The sequence below is a fragment of the Pipistrellus hanaki genome (assembly GCF_964339955.1).
Source record: "Pipistrellus hanaki genome assembly, chromosome: 19".
NCBI classification, from domain to species: domain Eukaryota; kingdom Metazoa; phylum Chordata; class Mammalia; order Chiroptera; family Vespertilionidae; genus Pipistrellus; species Pipistrellus hanaki.
This window is the reverse complement of record NC_140521.1, coordinates 2,700,231-2,715,327: the sequence shown is the minus strand read 5'-3', so window position 1 is coordinate 2,715,327 and position 15,097 is coordinate 2,700,231. Positions and strand designations below refer to the sequence as shown.

The window sequence follows — 15,097 nt, the reverse complement described above, 5'->3', positions numbered from 1 at the left end:
CGGCGCACTGCGCCTGCGCGGGGGCTCACTCCACGTCCGCGCGCGCCCCGGGAGCATGGCTGACAGCCAGCCTCCTCCGCCTGAGGCGTCCCCGGGCGCGGAGAACGAGGCGGTCCAGCAGCACAGGCCCTCGGTCTCCTGGAACTTAGCCTCGTCCAGCACCGGCGCGGCCGTCCCCAAGAAGCCCGGGGGCGCGTACCCCGCCTCGGCCGCGTTCCAGCGCCACAGGCTCGTCAGCCGCCCCGATATCAACCTCGGGGCCCAGCCGCAGATCTGTTTCCTGCGGCCGCAGACCTCGCAGCCGCTCGTGCTCTTCAGGTGCGGGCGGCCCGGGTGTTCGGAGCGGGTGTCAGACACCAAGGGGGCCCTGGAGGGAGCCCGATCGCCCTCAGACCCCCGCCCCCTCAGTGGCCCCGGGCCCGGCGCTGTCACTCCCAGAGCCTGGCTCTTTTTTTCTTTTCTGATTTTTTACAGAGAGGAAGAGAGAGGGATAGAGTTAGAAACATCGATGAGAGAAACATCGATCAGCTGCCTCCGGCACCCCCCCCCCACACACACACACACACTGGGGATGTGCCCGCAATCGAGGTACATGCCCTTGACCGGAATCGAACCTGGGACTCTTGAGTCACCTTACTCTAAGGTCTAGGCTCTGGAGCAAGTGCCCCCACCTCAGCGCCCCGCACATTCAGCCCTTCGAACCCTACCCGCCTACAACTTCTGCTCCTCTTCTCAAAGACCCCCCACTTTCCATCTCCTCCTGCATTTTCTCCTTAAGATGGCCGCTCCAGCAGGCAGTCCACTCTCCTGTGGGCTGCTCTTTCTACATCCTTCTCAGGATGGCTGAGGAAATCTCAGCAGTCGAGAAGCTACCCCTTCAGCGCACATTTTTCCACCAGAAGAAAGCTAGGCCTCCCTTGCTTTGCTGACGACAATTATGACAGGAAACCTGGGGAGGCCTCAGCCATCTTAACATGCTCCCGCCTTCCTCTGCCCCCTCCAGCTTAATGAATTCCAGCGAAGCAGCCGTGACCAAATTTTTACCCAAGAGCCACTTGTCTCGGGTGATCATTCGTGACAACCTCAGTGCACAGCGAATCTATGAAATGGAGGTAAAGTCCTCACGAGCTTTTGTCAGAGGGTGTTAGTGGCTTGACCCATGTCCATTTCACTCTCCCTGATTCCTTGGGGTGGGGGGGTGTTTCCCAGGTCTTAGAGGGGATGGGGAGTCACTAAGGTGCTCTCACGCAAGTCCCGTGTTCTGGAGGAGACTGGAACTCGGGGTGACTGACTTGCCCAGGGTGTCACTGCTGTTCCTGTGCTGATGGCGCCTGGGGAAAGGATTTCATGTGCTGGATCTTGTGGCCGATCAGCCCGGAATTGAGCTGCCGCCTTGTTGACTCTGTTGAGCTTCCCTCCGTGTTCCAGAAGGATGGGCTCATGGGATTCTGACGTTGGAGAGAGAGGGAGGCTTAAGAGAGAGGAGAGGCCTGGGTGTTTCTCCAGCTGCTAAGCTCCCAGCGACCTGCGATCGTAGAAATAGGATGACCTCTTGTCTGGTTCTGTTTCAACATGCCCAACACTTCCCCAGCCTTCAGTACCCAGCCCCCCAATTTTTATCGCCACCCTCCATGGGACTTTTCGTTTTTTGTTTTTTAAATACATTTTATTGATATTTTACAGAGAGGGATAGAGAGTTAGAAACATCGATGAGAGATGAGAGAGAAACTGATCACCTCCTACTGGGGATGTGCCCGCAACCAAGGTACATGCCCTTGCCCGGAATCGAACCTGGGATCCTGGAGTCCGTAGGCCGATGCTCTATCCACTGAGCCAAGCCGGTTAGGTCTGAACTCTGTTTTTTTTTTTAAAGGGATGCATCACTGTCTGCCTTGCTTAGAAATATCTGGGCTTGTGTCCCATCTTTCTGACTGTGTTGTAATTTCTGTGAAGATATGCAGCTGATTTTTCTTTGTGTCCTCTCCGCAGCCGGCTCATTGGGGTAAATAAATGAGCGGGTGAGGTAGAGAATGTGCCTTCCCAGAGCTTATAGTCATGGGGACAGGACAAAAAGGATATACTAGAAGAAATAACTAGAGTTCAAAGTGATGTGGGGAATGTCACATTACAATATGTGGGAGGCACTGAGTGAGTACTGGGGACAGTAATAGCAGTTAAGGAACGGAGAGAGGAGGGAGCAAGACACACCCATTCTCCACACCACCCCCCACCTCTTTCTTACCAGAGGTGTTAGGGCCAAAATCAGGGTCTAAGGCTGCAGACTCTCAGAAGGTGCCATAGAATTTATCTAGCTCCGTGGTCAGCAATCTGCGGCTCACCAGCCACCTGCGGCTCTCTGGCCCCTTGAGTGTGGCTCTTCCACAAAACACCACGGCCTGGGCGAGTCTATTTTGAAGAAGTGGCGTTAGCAGAAGTTTAAGTTTAAAAAATTTGGCTCTCCAAAGTCATTTCAGTCGTTGTCCTGTTGGTATTTGGCTCTGTTGACGAATGAGTTTGCCGACCACTCATCTAGCTCAACGCCCACATTTTACCAACAGGGAAATAGGCTGGCATATTGTCACCCTCACTCATAGCAGCAGCACAGATGCCTCTCTTGTTGGTAGTTTCTTCATCCTAACCTCATTTGTTTTTCTGTAAGATGAAAACTGTCGATAAGACTAAGAAAAAGATGAGCCACTTGTATGACCACCTGAAAAAAAAGTTCTTGGTGGACCAGTACAGAAAGCTGGGGCGCTGGAAACGGGAATTCCTGAGTGTCCGGCAGTACCTGGACAGTATGCGTGCACGCCAGGTTGATTCCATCCTAAAAGGAAAATCCGGCCGCACTAATCAAAATAGAAGCTCCACCGCCTCAGGGTCACAAGCACTCTAGAGTGACGGGGAGAAGACGTAGAAGCCAGCCAGCCACAGGAGGAGGAGATGTAGAAGCCAGCCAGCCACAGGAGGAGGAGATGTAGAAGCCAGCCAGCCACAGGAGGAGGAGACGTAGAAGCCAGCCAGCCAGCCAACACCATGGTAGAACAATAAACACCAGCGGACAGTGGAGCACAAACCCCCTGGCACTCCTGCTGTTCCTTTCCCTGCCTCGTTCCCTCTGTCCTGATGAAGGAGATCCTGTGTGGAGGAGGCTTAATCAAGCCAGCATGCGTGGTTAAGGCAAAGATGGACCTCCTGTACCCACGTGTCTGAGGTGAAATGCCAGGCCAGGTGCCCTGGGCAGCGGTGCCTTAGAAGGGAGGGGCTCAGGAATGCCTAGCGTTTGTTCCGATGATAAGGAGGTCAGGGTGGCTGCAGGCTCCTCCCTGGCCCAGGCTCTAGTTTGGGCTTATGGCAGGAGGCAACCAATCGATGTGTTTCTCTCACATGGATATTTCTGTCTCTTCCTCTCTCTTCCAATCTCCCTAAAAATCAATGGAAAAGTATTCTCAGGTGAGGATTAAAAAGTAAAATCAAGAGGAGGTGGGAGCCAGTTGGCTTGAAAAAACCCAAGGAAACTGGGTTCAAACTCAGACTCATTCTGGGAGAAGGTAGGAGGAAGAACAGGCAACTAAAATGGGTTAATGAGTCTATGGATGTCTTGTTATTTGTGTGCCCTACGCATATTTTACAACATTCTTTGGTATCTGCCAGTATATAATAAACAGACCCACGCCACCTGGGGCAGGGGAGGGGGATAACTGCTCCACCCATTGCCCTACCTCTACACTCACGTTTGCAAAGTAGAGAGAACATTTTTCCCAGACAGGAAACGGTAAGGCTTTTCTCTAACGTGACTGAGCTCAGTATCTGAGGTCATCTAGGACTTGCAGTGTGGATGTTGGCAACACAGAATAGAGCCCTCCTGATTCTGGTAGTTAGATTCTGCCCCACACAGCGCTTCCAGCCAGTTATTCTCAAAGGGGCCAGAGGTAATACAGATCTAATAGCATAACAGCACGTGAAACCTATACCAACTCATTTCAGAATGTCCACAAGAGGGCACTATTGCAACACCTTCCTGCAGGGTGAGAGCCCTCTAGGTCTATTAATTGGGTTTGCAGAGTGCAGCTGACCTGGGATGTGAACAGCAGCCTTCCTTCCAAACTTGTGCTCTTGGCTCCATGCTGCCTACCTCCCTCTTAGCTCATGCATCTCCTCTCCTGGGTAAAATGCGACAAACCAGCATGTACCTTAGTGTCTATGGCTGGCTACAAGCTTACAAGAGAGCCTGTCTGGATTTTGAATGAAGACCAATGGGAGCTGGAAGGACTGGGTTCTTATCCAGTTGTTGGCAACGTGACCTTGGGCTCAGGCATATAGGGACAGGGTTCCTGCCATCTCACAGGGCTGACCTCAGGCAGAGTGGTTGGGGCCGGCTCTGCAGCACAGGTTGGTTCAGCTACCCAGAACCATCCAGCCCACAAGGGACTTTACTTCTTTCCTGCCCCTAAGGTCCTCAGGGACAGCCTGGCGGCTAGTTTTCCAAGGGGTAGCATTTGACAGTTTAAAAGAGAAAAATCTGCCCTAGCCAGTTTGGCTCAGTGGATAGACCGTTGGCCTGCGGACTGAATGGTCCCGGGTTCGATTCTGGTCAAGGGCATGTACCTCTGTTGCAGTCTCTCCCTGGCCTAGCCCCGGGCACGGCATGTGCAGAAGGCTAACCAATCCATTTGTTTCTCTCACGTCGACATTTTTCTCTAGTCTTTCCCTCTCTCTTCCACTCTCTCTAAAAATCAATGGAAAAACATCTTCAGTGAGGATAAAAATTTTTTTTTAATATGCCCTAACTGGCTCAGTGGATAGAGCATCGGCCTGCGGACTGAAGGGTCCCAGGTTCGATTCTGGTCAAGGGCATGTACCTTGGTTGCAGGCACATCCCCAGGAGGGGGTGTGCAGGAGGCAGTTGATTGATGTTTTTCTCTCATTGATGTTTCTAACTCTCTATCCCTCTCCCTTCCTCTCTGTAAAAAATAAAATAAAAATAAAATATATTAAAATAAAGTGAAAAATCTCCCTCGTGCCCAGGAGATCCGCACTCTGTAGGATAAATGGCATTCATTCCTCAGGGTGTGCTGAGCCCTGTGTCACTTCCCAGACAACGTGCTCTCTCCTGAGTTAGCACTTTGTATGTGCTGGCGCCTTTGCCTTTTAGTGCCCTTCCACAGCCTGGCCTCCCAGCTCCGTGCAAACCACATCCTTTCTGTGACGCCCTGTCACCCACCCTGGCAGGTTACTTAGGCCTGCCATGCTTTTATTGCAGGAGTCAAAACACATCATTAACATTCAGTTGCCACTTGGCTTTCCCCCCTTGGGGGTTGCAAACACCTCCAGCACAAACATAGCAGGCCCGAGAGTGCTCTTTCTGTCTGAGGTCCCTGGAGGGCCTCAGGAGAATACTCATCAGCTTTCCAACCCTGTCTCTCCGCAGGGTCCTGGTCTCCACTGATTGGTCCTGCTGGGGGGGTCATCAGTCACTGCCGCTGGGTGCTGATGTCACCAGGGCAGGCTCCACCCGGTTCTGCTGCTTTCCTGGGCTTGGGGCTGAACCAGCGGAGGCCTAGATGCCATCTCCGGGGGTTACTGCTTAAAGGGGGTGTCCTGCCAGGGCTTTAGGTAAGCCCGTTAGACCCTCTGCACCTGGCCCCGCCTTCCTGTTCTGCTCACGCCTCGCTAACTGGCGGCTACACCTGCACAGGCAATCTTATCAGGAGCAAAGATCAAGAATTTAGGCTTAGCCGAAACCGGTTTGGCTCATTGGATAGAGCGTCGGCCTGCGGACTGGATTCCGGACAAGGGCATGTACCTTGGTTGCGGGCACGACCCCAGTAGGGGGTGTGCAGGAGGCAGCTGATCGATGACTCTCTCTCATCGTTGTTTCTAACTCTACATCCCTTTCTCTTCCTCTCTGTAAAAAAAAAAATCAATAAAATATATTTTTTTAAAAAAAGAATAAACCCTGGGGAAGGGGAAGGTAAGTCCGGTGCGATGAGCAGAGGGCCGCCTTCCTGCCCACAGGTCAACCTTCCAAGACCTATTTCTGATTATTCGTGGTAACCATTGGCCTTTCCCTTCAGGATAGGCCCTTTAACATCGGGGATGTGTAACCTTTCTAGGATCACAGACTCCTTTGGAAAAGCCATGAAAACTATGGACCTTATTTCCAGGAAAAAAATGCACAGGCACGGAAAACCCTGCAGGCTACTGAGGAGGCCTCCCGGCCCGTCAGCCTGGTTCCCCAGGGATGTCTAGGAGGTCCATGTGAAGAATCCGCTTTCAGACAAAACTTTCCGTTTGTCTTTACAGAGAGCCAGAGCTATGTCGCCACGTGCAGTGCCCTGGCATGAGCCAGAGGCCGGCTGGCCAGGAGGTGGCGAGGGCAGCGGCGGCTTCGGGTCACTGAGCCTGGTCGATGCGGGAAGGACCCGCAGACAGGTAATGGGGACCCGCAGACAGGTAATGGGGGCGGGAGGCGTCCTTCTCGGCTTTTGGCGTCAGCTGGCCGTCTGTGCTTCGGGCACACTTACTGGTTTCTGGGCGCGGCACCTGCTCCCTGCCTATCCCTCACCCCTGGGTTTCGGGAGCGAACGCATCCGCGACAGCCAGCCAGAGGGCTCCGCATCCATCCATCGCTGTTACCCCAGAACCTGGCACGGGCTGGGGCGCAGGCAGGGATGGTGGCTCGGAGCTCACCGTCCCTCCCCGAAGCCCGCCCACCAAGCTCTGGCCGCACAGGTGTTCCCAGGGCGCCTTCCAAGTGCCAGGCCCTGAGCGGGCGCTGGCGACGCCAGAGCGGGATCCGGGCCCGCAGCCAGCGGGCCAGGTGCGGGGTGGCACGGACCGCGGCGGGCCCCGCGCACGCCACCGCCACCGCCACCGCCACCGCCCGCGCCGCGCGCCCGCCAGGCCCCGCCCGCGCCGGCCGCCGCCTCCGCCGCTCCAACCCCCGCCCGCCCCGCCGGCCGCGCTCCGCGCTCCGCGCTCGGGTCGCCGGCTCGATGGGGAAAGCGGCCGCTCTGTGCCGAGGCGGCGGCTGCTACGGCCGCTTCCGCCGGCTGTCGTCGCTGTCCACCGTTGTTCCCTGCCTGTCCTGCCACACGGCGGCACCGAGCATGAGCGCTCCCACGCCCGACTCCGGACGGGAGCCGAAGCCTCAGCCTCAGCCTCAGCCTCAGCCTCAGCCCCAGCCTCAACCTCAGCCCCAGCCTCAGCCTCAACCTCAGCCTCAGCCTCAGCCCCAGCCTCAACCTCAGCCCCAGCCTCAGCCCCAGCCCCAGGCCCAGCCCATGCTGGTGCCGCCAGAGTGGAAGACGGTGCCAGAACAGGTGCTGGGGCCGGCTTGGGAGCCAGTGCCAAGATCAAAGCCCGAGCCGCAGAAGACGCCCGAGCCCCAGAAGGCTCCCCAGCCCCAGAAGACGCCTGAGCCCCGGAAGTCGTCTTTGCCGAGACCAGGGCACAAACCGGAATTGGAACTGCTGCCGAGGCTGGGGCCGGAGTCAAGGACCCGGAAAGAGTTTGGCCCAAGCGTAGGGGAAGGACACCCCACCAAGGCCTCCTCTGGACGGCCGAAGGCGCCCGTGGTGGCGAGCACGCCCTTTACCAGGCCCGTGTCAAAGCCCCCAGCTCTTCCGCGGCCAGAACAGCAGAGGGTGTCTTATGGAGTCCCGCTGGCAGGGACTGGCAGCACCTCCACCCCCCCGAGGCTGGACGGCTTCAAGGGCTGGCTCCTCAAGTGGGCCAGCTTCCTGAAGGGCTACCAGCGTCGCTGGTTTGTGCTCAGGAACGGCCTGCTGTCGTACTACAGGTAGGACAGCTCTCTGTGTTTGCAGGAGGGTGATGCCGCCATCATGGAATATCTGGGAACATGCACTCTAGCGGAAGTGATGCTTTTAGCTAACCTCCTAGGATTGGGGGCCCTGACCTCTGGCAGGGGAGCCCCCTGTGGACATGACCTCTGGCAAGCCGAGCGGGTTTGGGTATGAGCAGGGAGATGACGCGAGGGAGTGATCTAGGGCCCCAGGGCCCTTCTGGTTTTGGTAGTTGTGGGACCTGGGACAGCTAGTCAGAGCCAGCCCCCCAAAGTCCTACATTCAGGAGCGAAGATCGATGTACAAGGGAATGAGGGGGACAGTAACCTTGTTCAGTCCAATCCTTGGGACCCACCTCTGGTGGTCACTCAATTTCCCACCTCTCCGGGTGCGTGCTAGTTCCCAGACCGTGGGCCAGGCACAGCAGGCTCACAGACGCATGAGACACAGCTCCAGCCCTTCCGGAGCCCATCCGGGCATCCTGGGAGGACCCCGGAAGCATTCTGCTGTGGTCTTTCTCATCCAGAGGTCAAGTGGGGTTCAGTTGCTCCGTGGTGGTGTGGCTCCCCTGTCTGCCACCAAAATGGTTGGAAAGAGAAAGGCACTGCAGGCTGGCTCTCTCTTACCGGCTGCCGCCTCGGCATGTTTCCCGGCGCTGGCTGGTTTAAATTTTGAGATCTCAGATCACTCCGTATACCATTGAATGAGCATCAGATTTCCTCGAAGGGTTTGCTGGAATAAAAAGAAGTCCCGTGTGTCCCGTCTTCTCCTCCGCCCCGCAGTTTCTGATGCAGCGGATCTAGGCGGGGCCTGAGTTTGTTGTTTCTAACAGTTCCCAGGTGATGCTGCTCCTGGCTGTAGTCTAAGAAGCACTGCTCCCTTCTCATTGCAAACAGGAGGCCCCCACCCCCACCCCCGCCTTCCTGTTGGCTCATTTCACTCAGGCAGGCAGCGTGCCTCCGGGTCACCCGCCTTAGAACTTCATGGTCTTTTCGAGCCTTTCTGGAACACAGTTTCTAGAGGATGGTTGAGTCTATGGTGCCCCTGAGAATTTGGGAACTCCGCTGAACTTAAGTGACGGTTCCCACTCCAAAACGGAGGCCACTCTCTAGTTCCTGGCCAAGGAGAAAGCTGGCATGTGTTTCTAATGTGCCCTTCTCGTGTGGCACATTGGTGCAGAGAGAGATCCTTTTCCCTGTTGGAAAGACCACTCTCTAATTAAAAAAGTAAAATAAACAGCACAATTAAGTGAAGCCTGATGTTTGGAGGAAATGTGAGTATATATTTCTTGTGCTCCCTCCCCATCCTATCTGCCAGCCCGCTCCCCTCTAGTATAACCAACCACCTTTCCAAATCTTACTACTTCCTTTCTTTTTTTATTTAGTTTTATTTCAACCATCTTTATTTTTATTTTTTTAATAGATTTTATTGATTTTTTTACAGAGAGGAAGGGAGAGGGGTAGAGAGCTAGAAACATCAATGAGAGAGAAACATCGACCAGCTGCCTCTTACACACCCCCTACGGGGGATGTGCCCGCAACCAAGGTACATGCCCCTGACCGGAATCGAACCTGGCACCTTCCAGTCCGCAGACCGACGCTCTATCCACTGAGCCAAACCGGTTCCGGGTAACCATCTTTATTTTATTTTATTTGCCATTTTTTAAATTAAATTATTATCTGTGTACATATTTTAACATCGCCCCCCCCCCTTCTCCCCCATCTTTATTTTTTAAAGGGTATTTTACAGCATATGATTTTGGGAACTTGTTTATAACAGTCCAGAATGTGGAATAAGTCCCTTCTTATTTTCGCATCTTCCTCTTGATGGGTGACTACGAAACTTCCGGGACATGCGCAGGGATTTCTCTTGGGCGAACTCACTGGGACGTAGGCAATGTGAACGTTCGCCTTACCTAATGCCAAACTTTTCCAAAGGACTTGTGCCAATTTACACTCCCACCTGCAATTAATAAGATCTGGTGGGTCTGCATCCTTTGCAAAACTTGACGGTGTCAGCATTGGCCTGGCCAGTCAAATGGTTTACTGTGGCATCTGGCAGTCTTGACCTGCATTTCAGTTTGCGTTCTTTTCTTCTTACTAGAAAATAATTGGGGGTTTGGATTAGCCTTTCTCCGCTCTGTGGCTTCCTCGGGTACTTCTGCCCTGGATTTTGCTGGAGAAGCACAGTTGATCACTTAAGCTTATTCTGAGGGAAAAAGTACATAATGCCAAACAGCTGGGCTTAGTGACGTCTATATTCTCAGGAAAAAAAGATGCTTTTTGTAAATATTGTCACATATAGAAAGAATTTCTGGGAAGCCTGGATAATTGTTAGCAGGTTTTTACTTTTCAACAATGTGGTAGGAACATAAACAAACACAGGAGATGAGGTTCTTACTCCATTGCTTGACGTTTTAAATAATGTCTATTTGGATACCAACAAGGAGAATATGGTTTTGTGCTCCAGTTTGCTTTCCTTTATTTTGGTTGGTGGTTCCCATAAAAAAAAAAAAAAAAAAAAAAAATCCATCCCCAGTTCTTAGCTCATAGGGAACATGTAATTACATGAAATGAAATTAGGGGGGAGGGGGGAATGATGTGAAAATTTCCAAAGTATTGGCTTCAGCAAGTCATTTTGGAGAGAGTGTGCCAAACATAAGCTTTATTCATATTAACGACAACATTGATTCAGTTAGGCAAAATTCTGTTTGCTTGTTTACCAGTCGCCTATTGGTTGATTATGATGAGTGACATTTGCTCAGCAGGAAACATTTTAAACAGAAAAATTTGTTCTGATTGATTAATTGTTCAGACTGATCTGTGGGTAGGGATGGCTAAGCCAGATAGCATGGAAGGCCTCAAAGAAATTAGTGTCTATAAGAAATTGTCTATTAAGGTCCAAGTGAAAGTAAATTTTGGAAGTTCTCTGGCTAAGGAAGACCACTGGGCATCTGGTGGCCTGGACCCTTTTTGGGGTATTGGCCAGGTAACAGAAGATGGCACACCAAGGCATCTGTGCCTCTAGAACCGATAATGTACTCATCCCTCTTGTGCAGTGGTCGGCAAACTCATCAGTCAACAGAGCCAAATATCAACAGGACAACGATTGACATTTCTTTGGAGAGCCACATTTTAAAAACTTAAACTTCTTCTAAGGCCACTTCTTCAAAATAGACTCACCCAGGCCATTGTATTTTGTGGAAGAGCCACACTCAAGGGGCCAAAGAGCCACATGCAGCTCGAGAGCTGCAGTTTGCCGACCACGACTCTAGTGAGACCTGCTCTCAAAGACTGTGCACCAGGAAATAGTGTTTTCAATGCTAGTTTAGTAATCCTTGAAGCAAGGAGATGGAAAAGACTATCCAGTTGCTAACTGTCCCTGAAAACGTGAAGTTAGGAAGTGGGAGTCCAAAGATGAAGCTGTTGGGTCTCCACCCTAGAGAGTGGCCTTATTAGATCGGGTTCTGCTTTCATTTGAAATATCTCTCGGCGTTTCACTCTGTGAAACTATTAGGAAGCTGAAAAGGAGCACACAGGTTGATAAGGTAAACATTTGCTTGAAGTGTATTTTCTTAGCTTGTAGCACAAGGGTGCTGCAAAGAGGGCACAGTGGGCCAGCAGCATGAGCACAGTGTACAACAACGCTCTTAGCGAGGCCTGGTGACAAACCTATTTTCCCCACAAAACGTGCTCCTGCTCCTCCCTCCTCTCTTCTATGAATAGCTGCAAACCTCTGAGTCACGCTTGCCGCCGCCTCCCTCCCTCATCCCACATCAGATGGAATGGCCACGCCCTGCCCGTCTCTCTCCTCTGGTCTCTCTCCTCCATTCCTCATGCCACATCCGTGGTTCAGGTCTGCCTTGTGCTTAACTGGGGTCCCAGCTTCCAGCTTCTGTCCCGGACCGTGCATCCCCCACGTGGTGCCTGGAACCGCCTCGCCTTCTCCAGGATTCTCTTTCGATGTTCCATGCCCTGCCTTAGCTCCTGAGCTTGGGTGTGTCCCATTTGAAATGCCCACAGTGGCTCCTGACTGATCCAAGCATCATTGGGAGTTCACCGGGAGCTTATGTGGGCATCTCTGCCAGCAGCTTCGTGTTAAAGGGACAGTACGGCCAAGTTCAGCGGCATCTTTGTATTCCACACGGAGCCCGGCATGGTACTTTGCCGCTGACTAAGGTGACCAGAACATCCCGCTTTTGGCGGGACAGTCCCGATTTTGAACAATTTGTCTCGCGTCCCACAGCATTTTAAAATAGCCCCGATTTTTGGAAAGAATTCCAAATATTGGGGCTGTTTTAAAACGCCGGGGGTCAAATTGCTTGGTCCATCTGAATGGAGGAGTGGGTGAGTGAGAGCAGGTCAGCTGTGGTTCTTTGGGATGTCAGAAAGCCAAGTATGTTAGTGCAGCTTTGATTTTTTTTCTTAATTTGTTTTCAATGACCAAAACTTGTTTGCTGGAATAGAGGAGGAAGATAAATGGGACATGGCTGGCTTACTTACGCCAGGAGAACCTGAAAAGTCACAGCTATGAAACTCAGATTATCTGGATATTGTATGTTGACAGAATTTCACGTGTCTCCTCTATGAAGCAATAACCTGTATCGGTGGTTTTACATAGTAGGATTGCGAGAGTCTGCGTATGTTGTCTGTGTGTACCTAGAATGATGTCACTTTGGAAAGTGTAGCAGTGGCTGGAGGAATGAGGAGCACAGGTGACACTTTTAAAAGGGCTTTTCACGATCACATAGCTCTTTCCACTGGTTGCATGTGTGCCCGATGGTGTCCTTGCACATGTTAAATGTGCAAGACCCTGCGGGAAGGCCAGAGGTCAGAGGTGAGGCCTCCGCCCTCCGTGACAGCCAGGCAGCTAACAGGCCCTCACACCTGTGGGCTATCTGCGTGTCGGGGTGATTTCCAGTTTGAAGTTGTGGTGAGGAGTGCAGGCTCCTCTTATCTTCCTGTGAAATGGAGGGAGAAATGGGGGCTCGTGGGCAGCACTAGGACTCGAACAGCCTTCTGGCTCAGCCCGTGCCAAGGTGTCCGCATTGTGGAGCCTCCTCACTGGGGTCCTTTCTAGTCTCTTGATTAACCCCAGGTGGACGCCAGGACTCACCCGTCACGTCGTGCTCACCGCTGCGCTTTATGACAGCCAAGCACAGCCAGCAAAGGGGAGTGAGGCTGGGGTGGGTTCTGGGGAAACCAGGCGTTGGCCTTCAAGGGTCCTTTGCCAGTGTAGTCACACAGGACACACCAATTCTTCTGGCACCAAATTGTGACAACACATGTGAATGGTCTTTAGAGACTCAGTGCCCAGGGTTTTCACTGGGGGCTGGTCACGTGGCCGCCCTCTGGCGTGCTGCCAAAGTTCAGACTCCCAGAAGGAAGGCAGGTGTTCAGCACAGACCGCATTGTACGAGCAGTTTAGGTGCTGACAGCCCCCCTTACCAGTTAGGGAACGGGGGGTGCCCCCTAAATCCAGACTCCCAGACTCCAGCCAAGGGCCAGCCTTGGACACAGGCCTTCCAAAGGATGAGCGGTCTCAGACCTGCTGTGTTACTTGTTTTCTGCACAGGTCTGGCCTCCTTCCTCCTCGCAGATCTCAGTGACGTCAGGGGTAGGGGCTGACCTTCACTGCGGTTCGAGGAGAGCGAGTGCTTACACCTGGCTTGGAGTAGCAGCGAGGCTTCTGGTTTCCTATCAGAGGAAGCACCTGCCAGCTTGCAGGGTGTCTGACACTCCACAGGGCCTGCTGCTGCGTGCTGAGGCCCTTCTCTGCAGGCATGTAGTTGGCCCTTTATGGCTTCAGAGAGACTTTTCGGATGTATACCTTCCCCCAGGCTTTCGGTGGCTCCGCTTTTGCATACGACAGGTGCACTTGCAACATGGAGCTCCTTCATATCTGCAAGTTCTCTTGTGACTCGGATGGAGTGCCTGGTGTGAGTCCTCCAGCCTCCGCTGATCCTTGCACCTTCTTTACTGGTAGGGTGCATCTGTTCATCCAAGACGGGGGCCTGAGGAGCAGTCTGGGACATGGTGAGAATACACCAGCTTTGGTTGAATCATTTATGGAGGACCACCACTGTATAGGGCGGTGTGGGAGACAGGCATGCGCACCATCACCAAACCACTGCACAGAGGAGGAGGAGGAGGAGGAGGAGGAGGAGGAGGAGGAGGAGGAGGAGGAGGAGGGAAGTCTGGATCCATCCTGGCCATTTAGTAAGAGGCCAGCAGGTTCGAGCTAAGTGCTGTGCGCGAGTTCCCGGGCCGGGGATTCAAGCCTCCGAGAGTCTTCAGGGGTGTCGTTGGCAAACCAGGTCAATAAAGACAGACAGGCCTGTGGACACGGTGTGAGGTTCCTTAAACCAAGATCAAGGGGAAATGGAGGAAATGGGCCTGTTCCCCGGACAACTACAGGTACTGACGTGTGGGGAGGAGGAGATGGTAGGAAACACTCTGAACAGAATTGAAATTGGCAGCTTGGTGGGTGGTGAATCACAATAGCAGGTGTCGCCACACAGGCATGTGGCCTTAAATCGTACACACGAAGCAAACTGTCAGCGAGTTCTGGGGTCATGCGGGGTGCTGTATGCTTTCTTCTTTCAAGTGTGACTCTTTCCCGCGTCTGTTTCCATCTTTCAGAGGTCTCAGAGTTCTTGGCTTCTCCTCCTCTTGACACCTCATCACCTGCTCGGCCACAGCCCTGTGCGTTTAGTGCCGATCTCACAGGCTTACTCACACCATTTGCTGGGCCACTGCCTAAACCAAGGTGGTGGCAGATGGCATTCCTGAGCTTGCACGGGGAACTGCCAGACAGTGTTGTCCTTTGGAGCAGCAGTAGGTGCTGCCTTCCTAAAACACAGTGTGTGGCTTCCCTGGGTTCACCATTCTCAGCCCTTCCCAGTCAGGCCCCTCCTCTTATTTACCCTGTCTCTCCCCTCCTCCTGGCCTTGATCCTTCTGCTTACCTATTTCCCCTCTGCCAACCACATGCCTTTCACGCTCCCCTCCAGATCTCTGCATCTGCCAACCCCTCCCCCAGGAGAAACCCTTCTCGTTGCTGCAGACGCCCAACAAGGCAGCCTTCATCCCAGGTCATCTCAGCCCGCACCTGCCTGGATTCCCCTGCAATGCGCGAGGCTGGTGCCCTCTGACACGCTTGTGTGTGCTGCGTCCTTTGGGCATGCACTCCTGTTAGCTGGGGTGGTGGCGGAGCCTTCATTCACCCTTGTTTCCCCACCTGTTACCTTTAAACGGGAGATCCCCTGTCTGGCTCACCTCTCTTCAGGATTGG

General features: G+C 53.2%; 2 protein-coding genes across 5 annotated transcripts in view; both read left to right on the top strand.

The window, feature by feature from the left end:
• Nucleotides 1–40: 40 nt before the first annotated feature.
• On the top strand, nucleotides 41–6,906 carry LOC311613599 (uncharacterized protein C5orf52 homolog). Of its 3 annotated transcripts, none has more exons than XM_084867656.1 (4): nucleotides 41–318; nucleotides 1,004–1,112; nucleotides 6,304–6,432; nucleotides 6,733–6,906. In XM_084867656.1, the coding sequence occupies exons 1-4, from the start codon at nucleotides 56–58 to the stop codon at nucleotides 6,766–6,768; spliced, it is 537 nt and encodes a 178-aa protein (XP_084723782.1). In that variant the 5' UTR covers nucleotides 41–55; the 3' UTR covers nucleotides 6,769–6,906. The 3 variants fall into 3 exon arrangements, with proteins under 3 accessions (XP_084723782.1, XP_084723781.1, XP_084723780.1); XM_084867655.1 differs by lacking the exons at nucleotides 6,304–6,432; nucleotides 6,733–6,906 and adding exons at nucleotides 2,660–2,942; nucleotides 3,011–4,769; XM_084867654.1 differs by lacking the exons at nucleotides 6,304–6,432; nucleotides 6,733–6,906 and adding an exon at nucleotides 2,660–4,769.
• Nucleotides 6,907–6,951: 45 nt separating this feature from the next.
• Nucleotides 6,952–15,097, top strand: part of OSBP2 (oxysterol binding protein 2) — a 46,475-nt gene continuing 38,329 nt past the window's right edge. The window contains exon 1 of one of the 2 annotated variants that reach the window (XM_084867648.1): nucleotides 6,952–7,801. In XM_084867648.1, the coding sequence (XP_084723774.1) occupies nucleotides 6,996–7,801 (806 nt within the window). In that variant the 5' untranslated portion in view covers nucleotides 6,952–6,995. Of the gene's footprint in view, nucleotides 7,802–9,382; nucleotides 9,434–15,097 lie in introns of those variants that run through there. The other variant, XM_084867649.1, reaches the window with a different exon arrangement.

Bases quoted from the DNA above. Each gene is read 5' to 3' on its own strand.
- LOC311613599 (XM_084867655.1), top strand. From the start codon at position 56: ATGGCTGACAGCCAGCCTCCTCCGCCTGAGGCGTCCCCGGGCGCGGAG. The intron at 319-1,003 runs GTGCGGGCGGCC...TGCCCCCTCCAG, and splicing joins CAGCCGCTCGTGCTCTTCAG to CTTAATGAATTCCAGCGAAG. The intron at 1,113-2,659 runs GTAAAGTCCTCA...TTTTTCTGTAAG, and splicing joins AGCGAATCTATGAAATGGAG to ATGAAAACTGTCGATAAGAC.